The 19,163-nt window shown below is 43.5% G+C and overlaps 1 protein-coding gene across 2 annotated transcripts in view; it reads right to left on the reverse strand.

Annotated features, from left to right (window-relative positions):
- Nucleotides 1-13,641: 13,641 nt before the first annotated feature.
- The window catches only part of PRXL2A (peroxiredoxin like 2A), a 79,005-nt gene continuing 73,483 nt past the window's right edge, over nucleotides 13,642-19,163 (reverse strand). For both annotated transcript variants that reach the window (XM_029609459.1, XM_029609458.1), the window contains exon 6: nucleotides 13,642-15,719. In XM_029609459.1, coding sequence (XP_029465319.1) covers nucleotides 15,609-15,719 — 111 coding nt within the window. In that variant the 3' untranslated portion in view covers nucleotides 13,642-15,608. The remainder of the gene's footprint in view (nucleotides 15,720-19,163) is intronic.

Below are 19,163 nucleotides of genomic sequence, written 5' to 3' on the forward strand. Positions count from 1 at the left end.
ATCAGTTTTTTTTTCTCCCCTGCCGTTGAAGCAGAGAGCTATGCTGGATATGCGTGAAGTATCAGTTTTTCTTCTCCCCTGCCGTTGAAGCAGGGAGCTATGCTGGATATGCGTGAAGTATCAGTTTTTTTTCTCCCCTGCCGTTGAAGCAGAGAGCTATGCTGGATATGCATTGAAAGTGAAGTATGGGGTAGTAACTGCCGTAACAAGCCAGCGACTCCCCGCTTTGTGAGTGCGAATCCTTTTTTCCACATTTCCTCTTGCTGTTGTAGCTTAGAGCGATGTTAGAGTCGCAGTAACCATGTGTATGTTTATTGAATAAGGGTATTATCTCCAGGCAGTAGCAGTCATTCTGGCGAGCCACCCACTCTTTATTGACGGCCTCTTGATTTTATGGATCCACAGTGTTTATCCCACGCCCCTTTGAAGTCCTTCACAGTTCTGGTCTTCACCACTTCCTCTGGAAGGGCATTCCAGGCATCCACCACCCTCTCCGTGAAGAAATACTTCCTGACATTGGTTCTGAATCTTCCTCCCTGGAGCTTTCAAATCGTGACCCCTGGTTCTGCTGATTTTTTTCCTACGGAAAATGTTTGTCGTTGTCTTTGGATCATTAAAACCTTTCAAGTATCTGAAAGTCTGTATCATATCACCTCTGCTCCTCCTTTCCTCCAGGAGTGTACATATTTAGATTCTTCACTCTCTCCTCATAAGTCATCTGATGAAGACCTTCCACCTTTTTGGTCGCCCTTTCTCTGGACCGCCTCCATCTTGTCTTCTGTCTCTTTGGAGATACGGTCTCGAGAACTGAACACAATACTCCAGGTGAGGTCTCACCAAGGACCTGTACAAGGGGATAATCACTTCCCTTTTCTTACTCTATATTCCTCTCTCTATGCAGACCAGCATTCTTCTGGCTTTAGCTATCGCCTTGTCACATTGTTTCGCCGACTTCAGATCATTAGACACCATCACCCAAGGTCTCTCTCTCCTGCTCCGTGCACATCAGCCTTTCTCCCCCCATCGAATACAGTTCATTCGGATTTCCACTCCCCATATGCATGACTCTGCACTTCTTGGCATTGAATGTCAGCTGCCATATCTTCGACCACTCTTCCATCTTCCCTTAAAATCCCGTCTCATTCTCTCCACTCCTTCCTGCGTGTCCACTCTGTTGCAGGATCTTAGTGTCATCCGCAAAAAGACATACCTTACCTTCTATCCCTTCCGCAATGTCGCTCACAAAGATATTGAAAAGGACCGGTCCCAACACCGATCCCTGCGGTACAAACCGCTTAAAACCGCTCTCTCTTCAGAGAGAGTTCCATTTACCATCACACATTGTCTTCTGTCCGTTAACCAGTTGCAATCCAGGCCACCACCTCGGCACTCACTCCTAAGCTTCTCATTTTATCACCAGTCCTCCTGTGCGGGACAGTGTCAAAAGCTTTGCTGAAGTCCAAGTAGATGACATCGAGTGCTCTTCCTTGATCCAATTCCTTGGTTACCCAGTCAAAAAAGTCAATCAGATTTGTCTGACAGGATCTTCCAATGGTGAATCCATGCTGCCTCTGGTCCAGCAATTCTCCCGACTGTAGATAGTTCACTATTCTCTCTTTCAACAGTGACTCCATTACTTTTTCACACCACCGAAGTGAGGCTAACCGGTCTGTAGTTACCAGCCTCTTCTCTGTTCCCACTCTTGTGAAGCGGGACCACCACCGCTCTCCTTCCAATCATTCGGCACCACTCCCGTTCTAGGGATCTATTGAACAGGTCACACAGCGGACCCGCCAGCACATCTCTGAGCTCCCTCAGTATTCTGGGATGAACTTCATCAGGCCCCATGGCTTTGTCCACTTTCAGTTTCACCAGCTCTTCCCATACATTTTCTACTGTAAATGGAGTTACATCTACTCCATTCCCCTCCAGTTTCTTGTTAACTAGTGACTGTCCTTCTCCAGGGTCCTCTTTAGTGAACACAGAACTGAAGTATTCATTTAATATTTCTGCCATTTCTTCGTCTCTCTCCACACATTGATCCTTTCCACCTTTCAATTTCACTATACCACTTTGAACTTTTCTCTGATGTATCTGAAAAATGTTTTGTTACCACTCTTTACCTCTTTGGCAATCCTCTCTTCCGTTTGACTTTTTGCCATCTTGAAATAAAATACAAGAAATAAAAGCAGTCAAGCATCCCAAACATGGGAAATCATAGGCATCACTCTGTGTTTATGGAAAATCAGGTTCAGGATTTTTGTCTTGGGACTAATCTGCCTTCTTGGAACAGACTTGTCTCTACTTTTATACAAGGTCTATATCCAAAATATGGCTGCTATATTTGATAACACTGCTAACATTATTCTTCATTACTAAAAATCTGTCAAAAAGACAGACTGCAAATGTCAATGGTTTATTTTCTTCCCCAGTCTTTCAATAACTTATCCCAAGTAATAATGTGCCCCAAATTGGTAATCCTAGTATGTTAATAGATCTTTCTTCTGTCCTACATCCCTATTTAGTAACTGTCTCCCTCCAAACAGTAGTTATTAGTCACCTGGTGCCAGGTTAAGAACATAAGAAAATGTCATACTGGGTCAGACCAAGGGTCCATCAAGCCCAGCATCCTGTTTCCAACAGTGGCCAATCCAGGCCATAAGAACCTGGCAAGTACCCAAAAACTAAGTCTATTCCATGTTACCATTGCTAATGGCAGTGGCTATTCTCTAAGTGAACTTAATAGCGGGTAATGGACTTCTCCTCCAAGAACTTATCCAATCCTTTTTTTAAACACAGCTATACTAACTGCACTAACCACATCCTTAGGCAACAAATTCCAGAGTTTAATTGTGCATGGAGTAAAAAAGAACTTTTTCCGATTAGTTTTAAATGTGCCACATGCTAACTTCATGGAGTGCCCCCTAGTCTTTCCAATGTCCGAAAGAGTAAATAACTGATTCACATCTACCCATTCTAGACCTCTCATAATTTTAAACATCTCTATCATATCCCCCCTCAGTCGTCTCTTCTCCAAGCTGAAAAGTCCTAACCTCTTTAGTTCTTTCCACACAGGGGAGCTGTTCCACTCCCCTTATCATTTTGTAGCCCTTCTCTGTACCTTCTCCATCGCAATTATATCTTTTTTGAGATGTGGCGACCAGAATTGTACACAGTATTCAAGGTGCAGTCTCACCATGGAGTGATACAGAGGCATTATGACATTTTTCCGTTTTAGTCACCATTCCCTTTCTAATAATTCCCAACATTGTTTGCTTTTTTTTGACTGCCGCAGCACACTGAAACAGACGATTTCAATGTGTTATCCACTATGACGCCTAGATCTCTTTCTTGGGGTTGTAGCACCTAATATGGAACCCAACATTGTGTAATTATAGCATGGGTTATTTTTCCCTATATGCATCACCTTGCACTTATCCACATTAAATTTCATCTGCCATTTGGATGCCCAATTTTCCAGTCTCACAAGGTCTTCCTGCAATTTATCACAATCTGCTTGTGATTTAACTACTCTGAACAATTTGTGTCATCTGCAAATTTGATTATCTCACTCGTCATATTTCTTTCCAGATCATTTATAAATATATTGAAAAGTAAGGATCCCTATACAGATCCCTGAGGCACTCCACTGTCCACTCCCTTCCACTGAGAAAATTGTCTATTTAATCCTACTCTCTGTTTCCTGTCTTTTAGCCAGTTTGCAATCCATGAAAGGACATCGCCACCTACCCCATGACTTTTTACTTTTCCTAGAAGCCTCTCATGAGGAACTTTGTCAAACACCTTCTGAAAATCCAAGTACACTACATCTACCAGTTCACCTTTATCCACATGTTTATTAACTCCTTCAAAAAGGGTCAAGGTGCCATTTAAAAAAAAAAAAAAAAAAAAAGCCACCCCATACACACTGATAAGATCTTATAAAACAAAACAAGCATAACTAGATTAACATTGAATAATCACCATGATCCAGTGACCAATTAAAACTGCAAAGCACTCCTTAACCTTATGAAAAGCATATTAAAGACATCTTTTTCAACATTATCTTAACAGTTTTTACAAAAAATCACACAAGGCATAGACTAGCAGTAAATGGGCCCCTTATGGAGAAATTAAGGTGGGACCCCATAGCACTACATGCAATGCTATTATACATACAAGGTAAGCCTTATAGCCTTGCACTTACCCCCCTCCCCCAACATCCCTCTCCACACAATTAAAAAATTATAATTATACATTTGTAACATTCTACATGAAAGGATGTTCAAAAGTACAGGCTTCTGGGGTACAAATATTACTTATTGATTCTGTATTGTTCAGTGGTGCGACCATAAGTAATAGGGATGTACATTTATTTGAAGACATGTGAAATGCAATAAGGTCATTTTTGGTTCGTTACAAATGGAATGAAAACAGCCTATAAATATTTTCACGTATTATTGTATTTGTGGCATTTAAAAACACAAATGGACCTCCTGCAGCCCTGAAAACTCCCATCCCACCCAGCATAGCGTAAACCCATGGCCTGGGCCTGCCTGGCTGGGCCTCCCTCAACTCCCACTCTGGCTCACAAATCTAATCTGTCCTTTCCTGTTTAAACATGCCGGGGCTAGAGAGTTTCCACTTTGGCTCTCCACTAAAAAATGATGGGAGGCATCCACCTGGAGAGCAATGCTGAAGTGACAATTTGGTGCCTTCCTCTGGTGCCATGATAATACTTTCTACCGGTTCCAGTGATTCTTAAAAAAAAAAAAAAAAAAAAAATGGTACTGGCTGGCAGCACTGTAGACTGTTTCATATGTGCCTCATGGTCTACAGCAAGGATGGCCAATGCCAGTCATAGAGAGCCACAAAAAGAGCTTAGTTTTCAAAGATATCCACAATGAGTATGCATGACATTTGTATGCACTGCCTCCATTGTATACAAGTCTTTCATGCACATTCATTGTGGATATCTGGAAAACCAACCTGTGTTTAAGGATTAGAGAAGCTCCAGCTTCAAAAGGAGAGTGCAGGTGTAGACCATGTCCTATGTGCAAGTCAGCCTACAGCATCAAATTCAAAGTGGGGCAGTTGATCGAATGGCTCCTCCTTTACAGCACTGCCAACTGATGCCATTTTAGATTCCACACTGAAGAGCCCGGGTGGCAAATGCTGGTCCTCAAAAACCACAAAACAGGCACAGTTTCAGGATATCCACAATGAACATGCATAAGATATTTGCATGCAATGCCTCCACTGCATGTAAACATTTATTTACCTCCAGTACTAACAATAAAAAATAAATTTACACACAAAAAAAGGACAAGCATGACAAAACAGGATCAAAGCAATCAAGTGCAGTGTTTTCATCCAGAAACCGATTCAGTTAAATATCTCATGCATATTCTTTGTGGATGTCCTGAAAACTTTTCAGGTACTTGAGTATCAGATTTAGTCACCTCTTGTCTAGAAATAGAACTATATCCTCCTTCCCCCTAAGGCGAGTGAGTTTAGAATAAATCAGGAGTGGGAAGGGGCCAGATCCTGACCTCATTCCCTATAGTTAACTGCAAGCAGGTCAGAACAGTGAAACACACCTCCACAATGCATCTATGGAAAATTTATAACCTTTTAAGTACAGTGGCTAATGGGTTCATTTAGTTAGTTGCACGGGCAGCTGCACTAAAAACATGCTCAGGCAAATTATACTATTGAAAAATGTACAACTTAAATTTAGTTATTTCTACATAGGCTCTCGATGAGTCACTTTTTTTTTTCCAAAATAGTTACTGGTTCTGCCCTCGTTTAGGAGTAGAATTCTTTAAAAAAAAACAAAAAAAAAACAAAAAACTGCAATTCAAGCAGTGGTTTTTCAGAGTTTTTATTATGTTTCTTTATCATTTGTTTTCCCATTTATAAAGAGGATATAGAAATTCAAAAACTAAAAAACGAAGGGCAATAAGTTAGAGAGACTGATTCTCTACATTTCCAAAATGTCAGTAACCATGGTGCACTGAGTTACATGAAGTAGTTATAAAAGAATGGGGTACAGATCTGCTTTTTTACATTAACATTTAGTGTAGTGTAAAAACATGGCACCAAGTACATTTTTCGGGGGTAGGTGGCAAACATGTAATTGTGTGTGTAAGTCCACTTTGAAAGTTAATAGCATATTTACCCACAGGCTATTCCATCTATTATGGTGATGACAATTTTTCAGTAAAGTTAAGAACATGTCCCAAGTCCAAACTCCTCCCCAACTCTGCCCAGGGAGTGAGAGGCAAACACCTCCAACTCAGTCCAGGGAAAACTCAGTACACATTAAAGGGCAATTTTATAAAAGGCTATTTCTGTATAAAAAAAAACCCCACACTTGTGAAAATTCCAGCTGCCTTATTGTAAGTTATCCACAGAGAAATTAAGGGAAGGGAAAGCATTAGTTGAATCCAAGACCATGGAGGCAAAATCCTCAGCTACAGGTACCAATCCAAAATTAGTAAAAACCTTGTTAAAAACACTACAGATGAAAATAGAATAGTCAATATCATAAGAACATAAGAAATTGCCATGCTGGGTGGCACCAAGGGTCCATCAAGCCCAGCATCCTGTTTCCAACAGAGGCCAAACCAGGCCACAAGAACCTGGCAATTACCCAAACAAACACTAAGAAGATCCCATGCTACTGATGCAATTAATAGCAGTGGCTATTCCCTAAGTAAAATTGATGAATAGCCATTAATGGACTTCTCCTCCAAGAACTTATCCAAACCTTTTTTGAACCCAGCTACACTAACTGCACTAACCACATCCTCTGGCAACAAATTCCAGAGCATTATTGTGCATTGAGTGAAAAAGAATTTTCTCTAATTAGTCTTAAATGTGCTACTTGCTAACTTCATGGAATGCCCCTAGTCTATTATTCAAAAGTGTAAATAGCCAATTCACAGCTACTTGTTCAAGACCTCACATGATCTTAAAGACCTCTATCATATCCCCCCTCAGCCGTCTCTTCTCCAAGCTTAACAGCCCTAACCTCTTCAGCCTTTCCTCATAGGGGAGCTGTTCCATCCCCTTTATCATTTTGGTTGCCCTTCTCTGTACCTTCTCCATCGCAACTATATCTTTTTTGAGATGCGGCGACCAGAATTGTACACAGTATTCAAGGTGCGGTCTCACCATGGAGCGATATAGAGGCATTATGACATTTTCCGTTCTATTAACCATTCCCTTCCTAATAATTCCTTACATTCTATTTGTTTTTTGACTGCTGCAGCACACTGAGCTGACTATTTTAAAGTATTATCCACTAGGATGCCTAGATCTTTTTCCTGGGTGGTAGCTCCTAATATGGAACCTAACATCATATAACTACAGCAAGGGTTATTTTTCCCTATATACAACACCTTGCACTTGTCCACATTAAATTTCATCTGCCATTTGAATGCCCAATCTTCCAGTCTTGCAAGGTCCTCCTGTAATCTATCACAGTCTGTCTGTGATTTAACTACTCTGAATAATTTTGTATCATCTGCAAATTTGATAACCTCACTCGTCGTATTCCTTTCCAGATCATTTATATATATATTGAAAAGCACTGGTCCAAGTACAGATCCCTGTGGCACTCCACTGTTTACCCTTTTCCACTGAGAAAATTGACCATTTAGTCCTACTCTCTGTTTCCTGTCTTTTAACCAGTTTGTAATCCACGGAAGGACCTCTCCTCCTATCCCATGACTTTTTAGTTTTCGTAGAAGCCTCTCATGAGGGACTTTGTCAAATGCCTTCTGAAAATCCAAATACACTAACATCTACCGGTTCACCTTTATCCATGTTTATTAACCCCTTCAAAAAAATGAAGCAGATTTGTTAGGCAAGACTTCCCTTTGCCACCTTTTGTAATAAAAATGCCAAATAAGTATTTTAAAAATACCTTTTTTTGTTTCAAGCTGGTTCAAAATGATCTAGTCATTTAGTGGCATGCATAAGCTAGTCAGCAATTACCTGAAGGAAGCTAAGAAGTCTCAAAAGATTCATATATTACAGATCTAGATAATTTTTACACTGGGCCAATAAAACCCACCACAATCTACAAAGAATCCAGCAGTAAATTGTTGCCATTCCTTGATATCCTTCAACCTTCTACAGTCTCCACCACCCAGGCAAAACAGTTAAAATGTGCACATCTCTGAAATGCCCCTTCATATCAGCAGCATTGCCTCAAGGCTTTTATACGGCAATAATCTATTCTGTGTTTTTGCACATAATCAACAAGGCTAAAGTCAGAATTGTTTAGGTGAGAAAACAAGATTACGGGGGGGAAAGCCTTGAATCCATGCTATTAAGCCTCCAATATGCTTTAAAAACAAATTCATGAAAAGGTCAATAGGAACAACCAAGCTAGAGAGTCTGGCACTTATTTTCAGGATAGTGCTGTGTGAGGCCAAACAGACTGAAAAGGAACATGGATAAATGCAACACTTAGACCTAGATTCATCATTTCACTATAAAGAAAGAGCAAGATAAACTCTGTAGAGGCTCACAGAAAACTGAACTATTTATACCACTGTAAGAGGGGCACTAGTAACTCGGGCTGAGGTAGGTTTGGGGCATTTTTACATGCAGTGTCATACAAACAGCACAGTTGCCATCAGTGAAGATTTGTGATTTGATGAAAGGTAAAAGAAGGAGTAGATTTGTATCATTTACTTTCTACCTAGCTTGACTGCACTTAGTAAATCTTCACTGATGCAACTGTGCTGTTTGTACATATGACTGTGCATGTAAGACTGCCCCACAAACCTAACCCCGAGTTACTAGTTCCCCTCTTATAGTGGTATAAATAGTTCAGTTTTCTGTAAGCCTCCATATAGGCTCTCTCTCTCCTCCCCTCTTCCTCTCTCGTACTGGCATTTGCAATAAAAACAGTTTTGGCTGTAACGCCACATTAATCAAACCTCATTTCTATTTACTATGCCCAAATTCTTCTCACTCGACTACTAATTTTGAATTTGTATATGCATTTTGCAATGCGGTATTTATTACGCATTAGGGCTCTAACACGCATAACACCTTAATGCATTTTGATAAATGACCCTCTTAGACAGTCACAAAATTTGCGATGAGCTACTGCAGTCGTGCCTTGATCAGATATGTTTATAAGACAACAAAACCTTTTAAATTGTGCTTCTGCAGAGTGCAATTTGCACAGAATTGCCAAATTCTGCACAGAAAATGGCAGAGGAGACCCCGGGATGCCGTAAATGGATCGCTCACCGTTCACAGCAAAGATGAAGGCCCCTAGCCAGAGTGAATGTGTGTAAGGAGGGGGAGGGGTGTGTGTGTGAGGAGGGGGAGGGGGTGTGATAGAGGGGGATGCTTGAGTGTGGATGCCAGAGAGAGGGATCCTATGAGATTGTGAAGGGGTACATGTGTATGAGAGACTGGGAGCTGGTGTGTATGAAAAAAGGGATTGTGCGTATGTGAGGGTGCTAGCCTATGTGAAGGGATTGTGTATGTGTGAGAGTGCCTCTGTGAGGGGGTGCATGAGAGAGACATAGCCTGTGAGAAGGTGTATGCATGAGAAAGGGAGCTTGTGTGGGTTGCATGCAAGAGAGAGGGACTCTGAGGAGAGGTGTGTGTGTGCAGGAGTGAGGGAGCCTTAATGAGGGTGTCTGTGTGTGTATGTGCACGTGTGAGAGAGGGAGGGACAGAGGGAGCCTGTGAGAGGGGCAGTATTGAGAACAGGGGTCAAACTCTGGGAATTGCAATAGAGTGGAAGGGGTTGAGCCTAGAGATGGAAGGGAGAGATACTGGCAGGTGGAAGATTTGGGGCCTGAGGGGGCAAATTGGCCAGGGGAGTAGGGAGGGCAAGTGGAAGGGACACTCTTACAGTGAATTTCTAGGGAAATTCTGCTCAAAATATTTAAAATCCTGCATCTTTAATTACATTTTAAATTAATACAGAAAAGTTATTATTGTCATGTAAATTGTGTTATTTTGAGCAATATAAAGTTTGCAGAATTTTAAGTTTTTGTGCACAGAATTCCCCCATGAATACAATTTGTTTTATTCCAGGTTTTCCTATGCCTGTTTATTTTTTATATAGCAATCTTAAAATGCCTTAATCTCTAGAAAGTGCTGATTTACTCAGGTAAGACAGCTGTCTGAAAATTTAATGGGGCAAAAAAGTCCACAGAGGGTCCTTCAAAGCATGATCTTCAGCCACATTAGATGCAGCATTCCTAGGGCAAGGTGGAGCCTGTTGCGGTCATGAGGGAAATAATGCTCGTGGATTCTTTCAACAAATTTACATACATTGTTTTCCATGGGAAAAAAATGTAGGTAGTACCACAGAAAAAGTGGGTTCAAATGACACCTCTATTTTTACTTGAAAAGTGGTGCAAATACTGCAAGTAAAATAGTAGCCACGGGCTTTGCAGCAATGCAGGCAGTTTGAAAATTGTCCCCATACGATCAATGCTTGTATGGCCATGAAAGAATAAATTATTATTAAACAAGCCGTTAAGCCCGTTAAAACGGGCTACATCCCTCTGTCTCTCACCTCCCCCTCTTCTCTTCTCCCCTCACTCTTCACCACCCCTCCTCCCTCACCCACTCCTCCCCACCCTCCCTCTCCTATCACTCAGTCCCCTCAGTCTCACTCACTCCCCCCTCTCTCCTCCCTCTCACTCAGTCCCCCACTCACTCTCACTCAGTCCCCCACTCCCTCCCTCCCTCTCTCTCCCCTCAGTCCCACTCCCTCCCTCCCTCTCTCTCACTCAATCCCTCCCTCCCACTCAGTCACTCCCTCCCCCTCCCTCTCACTCACTCAGTCCCACTCACTCTCCCTCAGTCCCACTCCCTCCCTCTCTCTCCCAGTCCCACTCCCTCCCTCAGTCCCCCCTCTCCCTCTCACTCAGTCCCACTCCCTCCCTCTCACTCAGTTCCCTCCCCCCCACTCAATCCCTCCCTCTCTCCTCTCCGTCCTCCCTCTCTCTTCTCCCTCCCTCGCTACAGCCGTCGCCGCTACCGCCGTCGCTACCACCGTCGCCGCCCGCTGCTGCCACTGGACGCCGCCATTTTTATTTCTTTCTGAAGCTGCCTCAGAGCGACGTGCTCGCCCGCACATGCGCGGTAGAGCTGGTCTCTACTGCGCATTTGCGGGCCGTCGGTCACAGGCCATTTATAAGGTAGATACCTTTAAGACAAAATAGACCCAGGAATAAAGGCAAGGACCTAAAACTAGATTTAAAGAAAATGTTAAAAATCAGGATTACTATGGATTTTGTTTTAAATCACTGTTAACCGATAGTGCATCTGAGAATATGTTTTTACACAGCTTTGTACTTCTAATGTAGTATTGCAATAGGGGATTTGCATGTCACAGTCCCCTGGACTTCTGGGAAATTCTGTAGGAACTATCACTAACCAAAAAAATCCAGAGGATTTAAACTTCTAAATTACAGAACTATGACTGGGGAAGGGATTTGTGAGAGAATTGTGCTGGAAGACAGTACTTGGAGGCAGACAGCGTTTCACCCTGGCTAGCAGGGGTATTCAGACACATTGGATGTGAAGGTCCAGGTAGGACTAAGAATTCTGCGCACAAAAACTGAAAATTCTGCAAAATTCATATTGGTCAAAATCAAGTCTGTCATGTAAATTGTGTTGTGTTAAGTAATTACATTTTAAATTATTACAGAAAAGTTATTAAAGTTGCAGAATTTTAAATATTTTGAGCAGAATTTCCCTAGAAATTCACTGCAAGTGTCCCTTCCACTCACCCTCCCTACTCACCTGGCCACTTTGCCGTCTCAGGCTTCAACTCCTCCACCTGCCAGTATCTCTCACCTTCACCTCTAGGCTCAACCCCCTTCCACTCTATTGCCAGTCCCAGACTTTGACCCTGTTCTCAGTGCTGCCCCTCACACAGGCTCCCTCTTGTCCCTCCCTCTCTCACATGCTCCCTCTCTCTAATACACATACACACACCTTCATACAGGCTCCCTCGCTCACACATCCCCTCATACAGGGCCCTCTCTTTTGCATACACACCCACACAACCTCTCTTTCACACATACATCCTCACAGGCTGCCTCACACATACACACAATCCCTTTTTCATACACACAAGCTCCCAATCTCTCACACACATACACTCCTTCACAATCTCTTCATATAGGCTCCTTCTCTCTGAAACCCACTCAAGCATCCCCCCAGCCCCCTTACCTCCCATGCTCTCTCACATCCTCCTGATGTCACCCTCCCCTCATGTAGGCTCCCTCTCTGAAACCCACACTCAAGCATCCCCCCACTCCCCCTCTTACCAAGCTGTCTCTCACCGGCATCTCCCTCCCCTCATATAGGCTCCCTCTCTCTGAAACCCACTCAAGCATCCCCCCCCCCCTTACCAACCATGCTCTGTCACCCTCCCCTCTCACACATTCTTCTCACCGGCATCTCCCCCCCATGCTCGCTCTCTCTCACACCCTCCTTTCTCTCACCCTCCCCTCCCTGACACACACATTCTCTCTCACCAGCATGCCACGGGACATGCTCTGTTCGCGGCAAAGATGAAGGCCCGGGAGCACCGTTTAAGGCACATGGGGGCCTCCCATTTTCACCGAACAGTGCGCCGGGCCTTCATTTTCACCGTGAATGAGCACGTCCCGTGTGCCGTGCTCTGTTCGCGGCATGCCGGGGTCTCCTCTATTTTCTGCGCAGAATTTGTAATTCTGCGCACTGCAGTAGCACAGACTTCCCCCAGGAGTACCAGTTGTATCAGTTCACCTGGGTGAGACTGAGGATAACAATGCGTGAGTAGGTCTCCTCTATTCGATAGGGTATACTGTGGGGACTAAGAACCCCAAATTGCCACGTATTAATTGTTCTTGCTGGCTTGTAGAAATGGATCTAGCTGTGTAGACAGAGACTACTAGCCATGAGTGTATAAGTGTGCTGCTTGACATCCTATTAGCAATGTGCACAGTCATGTAGAAATGTATATGCTTATATAGTCTAAACGTGTATATGTTTGTACATACTGCCGGACTTGTTCACATTCCCATTTGTTTTTCGTGGGGTGAAGGGAGGGAAATCCGCACTAACACCTCCTTCCCCAGGTGGAGGCACCAGGTGCCAAGAACGTGAGGACCAACAGAGTCTGTGCTAGGGGGAGGCTCCCACCAGGTCGGTCCCAAACCCAGGAATGCCCCATGAGGTAAGTGGTCAAGGGGGTGTTACATACTATAACTGAAGGCTCAAAATTCCTGCAAGACCTGCAGCCCAGTCCTGACTGTAGCATCACCACCAACACCCATCACAAGCCCCCTGTCCCTAAAAAAGCAATGCACGGTCATTGCCTTGAAGCAATTTATCTAGTGTTGCTGTTGAAAATGCTTATAGTTTTAAACACTGTACTAAAAGCATTACTTAATAAAAACTAGAGTTGAAGATTGCATTAGACAGCCTCTCAATCAAAAATGTTCCTCCTCCTTCCAAACCATACACAAAAATAAGGGTGATGTAGGGAAGGAGAAAAAAAGTCATCTTGCTAAATACCTCTCTTGAGATTTTTTCCAGCAATGTTAAGTTACATTTCTGTAAGAAGTCTGAAATGGAATTGAAAGGCAACAACCATTTTTGTTTTAATTTACTTTTTATTTCTTTTAGTATTCATTCTAACCTTGCTCTGCTCCAAACATGCTGGAACTTCCACTCTGCAAAATTCCTATCCTCGCAGGAGACAGACCAGGGTGGGGGTACCCAGGTCTGACCTGCGGTGATTTATTCCTGTAGCTTAAGTTTTTTTTTCCCTGCCCTTACGAATTTGCAGATCTTATTTCCTGGTCTTTCGACTCGCTGGCAAATATCCAATCTGAGTTGTACAACTTTAGACCCAGATTTTCATTAAGCCAGTTAAGAAATGAAAGACTGCAAGGGAGGTAGACACAGCATCTGAGGAGGGTTTCGAGCGAGCATAACTTAAATAGGACAATTTGCTGACACTTAACCAAAAAGAGAGAGTCACATTCGGTATTGCTTGTGAGAAACATGCTGCTTCCTCTGCTTGCCTGGCACAGGAGGGGTGCAATACCTGTTGGGCTGTTTGGAGAGAAGGGACTCAATCACAAAAATAGGCTTTGCATAATAAGCTTCAAAAGAACATTCAGGGGGTTTCCGATATAACAGCGATTCTTGCTGGCACACAAATAAGTTTGATAGCATCACAACCCTGGCTACATTTTTAGCACAAATTGATCTATGTTTTACCCTGTTGCATGTATGGAGCAGAGGTGTTGATTTCTCCCAAGTTAAACAGGATTGCAAGTTCATGCAGGCAGTGGGATAAAAACCAGGACTATTTAGCCCATTTGGGGTGGAGGAGAAGCCAGTTGGTAACCATACCCCACAGCAGGCTTCCTGTTCCAGTTAGTCAAAATTGGGAGGGGGGAAATAATTGAGCTGCTGCTACAGCATAGTTGCATCAGTGGATATCAGACACAATAATAGTGATTGGGACAAAGCTTGAAAGTCCACAAGAACTCAAAAATGTGTTTAAAAAAAGTGTTTTATTCATTTATAGAAACTAACATCTTAATGAATCATGTTCATGGGGCGTTCTTGTGGACTTTCAAGTTTTGTCCCAATCACTATTATCTCTGATTTTGTTTTGCATCAGTTCATATGCCAAAAAACAAACAAACCCTCTCATGCCTCATGAAGCTAAATTATTCTGAAAATGAATGCTTCCTCAATTGTTTCTGGTTGTGGGGAGGGGGAAGTTTCAAAAAGCAATTTAAATAAGGGAGCTGCTGAGCTCCAAACCAAGCTCCTGAAAAATAGCCACTTTGCAAATATCCTTATTGGGAAGAAAAAAAAATCCAACCCCCCCCCCCCCCCCCAACCACCTTTTCCATAAGGCCATGCAGCAGAATGCAAGACTTCCACACAGGAAGAAAAATTGTAGCACAGTTTGGAAAATAATTCCAGTTTTCCAAAGTCATTCATGCTCTTTTCAACTGCTCTGATAATGTTCTAGCAGCATCAGAAGCTGCTTTTGTCATTAGGGTAAATATAAATTACTTTCACCCTTAATTTAACACCAACTTATCGCCTCAGCTTGACTATCATGAACTACAGCTTGGATTACATTTTTTAAATAAATGAAGCCACTGCTTTTCTGTCCGTTAATAAACCCCATAGTTTTGCAGTCCAATGTTTCAAAAGAACAGAAGGGAGACTGCAGAATTGTAAAAAGGAAGGGGGGGGGGGGGAGAGAATTAAAGCTTGGTTTTATTTTTTTGGCCGGGGGAAGGGAATTAAATTCTCTTCAGAAATTGAAGGCAACAAGGCCATCAATTAAGATTCATAGCTAAATCTTTCGCCAGTATTCCCTGAAGGCAGAAAGGAAATTTAGTGGATAATTCATGAATCTGTGTTCCAAAAACCACAAACAGGGACATATTAGCACCACACTTTACACAGGAGATGGAACCAAGACCTTTGAGAGCGTGAAACACAGGCCGAGGGGAATTAGTCTATTAATGCAGACATGGCATAGTTACAAAACAGTGCTTATTTTGATTTCTACAAGTGAAAATCGGTTATGTGGTTTTGCTTGACGTCCGATATCCTATCTTGTTTGCAGCTTCAAGGACAGCTGTGGTGTTCACTTTATCTCCAAATTCTCTCTCCCTATGCTCCAAGAGGACACCCTACAAAATGAGAAAAATAAAGTCAGCATTCAGGAACCAGAGACTGCAGACAAAAATGTAGTGCAGTAATTATGCGATACAGTAACATTGGAACACCAAACGCTGGCATTTATTCCCTCACTCAACTAAGCAGAAAGCAGAGTTGCTTACCTGTAACAAGTGTTCTCCAAGGACAGCAGGATGATAGTCCTCACACATGGGTGACATCATCAGATGGAGCCCGGCATGGAAAACGTTTGTCAAAGTTTCTAGAAACTTGCATGTGATGAGCGCTATTAGATTCACTCCGCGTTGGACGCACATTGAATGTGCGCTAATCCCCTTATTGCATTCGTGCCTATTCTACCTGCATCCGACTGCAGGTTAACAGTGCACTCAGCTGAGCGCACTGTATTGCATCGGCCCCAAAGGCAGTAATTAACGGCTGCAAACGTGCACAACTAGAGCTGCCGGAACACGGGGAGCAAGCCTGCACCAAAAGAAAGGGCCCAAGGTAGGAAGAGTTCGGTTTTCATGGTTGAAAAAAGGTTACAGAGGACCAATTGGCCGAAATGACTGTCACGTTGTCCATCTTTATCCAGACAATAATGAGAGGCGAAGGTGTGGAGGGAACTCCAGGTCGCCACCCCACATATCTCATGAATGGGCAACTGCATGTAAGTGAGCCACCGAAAATGACGTGGCTCAAACAGAATGAGCCTTAATATGACCTTCACGTCACAAGCCCGCTTAAGCACAGAAGGAGGAAATTCAGTCTGCTTAGACACTGCAATACCTAACATGTTTTGTCAAAGGAGACAAAAAGCTGACAGGCAGTGAGATGCTGTTCATTCCAGGTAAAAAGGCCAGGACCCTTTTACAATCCAGAGTATACAGGGCACCTCCCCCTGGTGAGCATATGGTTTTGGAAAAAAGGGGGATAAGACAATGGACTGATTGAGATGGAACTCCATAACCATCTTTGGAAGGAACTTCGGGTGTGTACGCAGAACCACCTTATGTCAAAATTTTGTATAAGGGGGGGGGTAAGACACCAAAGCCTGAAGCTCACTGACCCTGCGCGCTGAAGTAACAGCCACCAAGAAGATAACCTTCTAGGATAGGTAATTCAGATCACAAGACCTCAGGGGCTCAAACGGAGCCTTCATGAGATAGGTCACGTCCATACTGAGGTCCCATGACACCGCTGGGGACCACATCTGAGGTTTAAGCTGCAACAAGTTTTGCATGAACTGCCCTACAAGTGGATGAACAGAAATGGAAGTGCCATCTATCCCCGGATGATAAGCGCTAATACCGGTAGCACTAAGGTGAGCTCTTACCGAAATGGTTTTCAAATCAGCCTTGGAAAGGTGCAACAGGTATCTAAAAGCCTTGGTGGGGAACATGAGAAGGTGTTTAGACCGTGCCTGTCACACCAGAGAACTACTTCCACTTGAGGGTGTAAGATCTCATAAGAACATAAGAAATTGCCATACTGGGTCAGACCAAGGGTCCATCAAGCCCAGCATCCTGTTTCCAACAGTGGCCAATCCAGGCTACAAGTATTTATTTATTTAAACATTTTTATATACCGGCATTAGTTGTGGACATCATGCCGGTTTACAGTAAACGGGTTAAGCTTGGAAATTACATTTTAACAGGGAAATCAAAACTGGGAAAGGGGGTAACAAGCGGTAGCTGAGAAAAGACAGGATAACACAACGTGGTTCTTCAAGATTAGGAGAGAGAGTATAACAAACATAGTTCCTCAATGTGAGGAAAAAGAGTAGACGCAATGTGGTCTACTTTGGAAACGGTGTGAAAGCCTTTTATTCTGGGTAAGCTTGCTTGAACAACCATGTTTTCAATTTCTTTTTGAAGTTGTTCATACATGGTTAGAGGCGTAGGTCAGGTGGTAGTGTGTTCCAATGAGTTGGACCTGCAATCGAAAGAGCATGGTCACGTGTAGAGGAGAGATGGGCTGTTTTCAGGGAGGGCACAAGTAGGGTGCCTGTTTTGGCCGTTCTGGTGGGTCGACTGGACTTAGGAGTTGTGAAAGGGAAATCTAACCAGTTGGAGTTGTGGGTGTGAATTGCTTTGTGAATTATGGTGAGGGTTTTGTAGATAATACGTGAGGCTATGGGGAGCCAGTGTAGGTCTCTGAGGATGGGAGTGATGTGATCATATTTGTGGGAGTTTGCAATGAGTCTCGCTGTAGCATGTTGTAACATTTGTAGAGGTTTAATGGTAGAGTAGGGGAGCCCTATGAGTAAAGCATTGCAGTAGTCTAATTTGGATGTGATGGTGGCCTGGATAACTGTACGGAAATCTTGGGTGTGTAGGTGTAATTGATGGTCAAGGAGAACTCCAAGGTCCCTCACAAAGGGTTGTGCTGAGGGGAGGTTGAGTTTGGTAGAATTAGACGGAAAAGGGGAAGAAGATGAGTGAGGGGAGATGAGTAGAAGTTCAGTTTTGTTCGTATTGAGGGCAAGATGGAGGTTAGTGAGAAGGGAGTTAATGGCTGAGAGGCATTTCTCCCAATGTTCTAGGGCGTCAGAGAGAGAGTTCTGTATAGGGATGATGATCTGAACATCATCAGCGTAAAGGTAGAATTTACGTTTGAGGTCAGAGAGGAGTTGGCATAGGGGGGTGATGTAAATGTTGAAGAGGGTGGAAGAAAGTGATGAGCCTTGGGGGACTCCCTGCTGGAGGGGCTGTTGGGTGGATGTGGAGTTCCCGATTTTAACGGAGAACTTTCTGTTAGAGAGGAAGGATTTAAACCAGGCAAGAGCCAGATCTGAGATGCCAATGTTTTCCAGGCGTGTTAGTAGATGATGGTGGCTAATGGTATCAAAGGCTGATGAAATGTCGAGGAGGGCAAGGAGGTAGCTGTGGCCTTGACCCATGCCCCGGAGGAGATGGTCGGAAAGGGAGAGAAGTAAGGTTTCAGTGTTTAAGTGTTTCCGGAATCCAAATTGTGACGGGTGGAGGATCAGATGGTCCATGAGTTGTGAGTTGACAACTCTTTCCAATAGCTTGGCAATGAAGGGGAGGTTGGAGATTGGGTGGAAATTAGAGGGATCTTTAGGGTCAAGTGAGGGTTTCTTGAGGAGGGGTCTGACTACTGCGTGCTTGAGTGCATCTGGGACAGACCCGTGCGCAATAGAGCAGTTGATGATATCTGCTATGGCTTTGACTATTGCGTCAGGTATAGCTAGTAGTGCTTTGGAAGGTATAAGGTCTTCAGGATGGGAAGAGGGTTTGAGCTTTTTGAGGACAGATTGGATTTCTATGGTGGAGGTAAAGTCAAGAGCGGGCATTGAGGGTTGGGTGGAGGTGGAAGGGGCAGGCAGGATGGGTGAGGGACTGTTCGAAGAGGGGGGAATCTTTTTAGGAGGGTTGCGATTTTGTTGAAGTAGTTGGCTAGTTCCTTGCATTTGGCGGAGGCATCGTAGTCAGGTG

Source organism: Rhinatrema bivittatum, chromosome 7 (assembly GCF_901001135.1).
Source record: "Rhinatrema bivittatum chromosome 7, aRhiBiv1.1, whole genome shotgun sequence".
In the NCBI taxonomy this organism is placed as follows: domain Eukaryota; kingdom Metazoa; phylum Chordata; class Amphibia; order Gymnophiona; family Rhinatrematidae; genus Rhinatrema; species Rhinatrema bivittatum.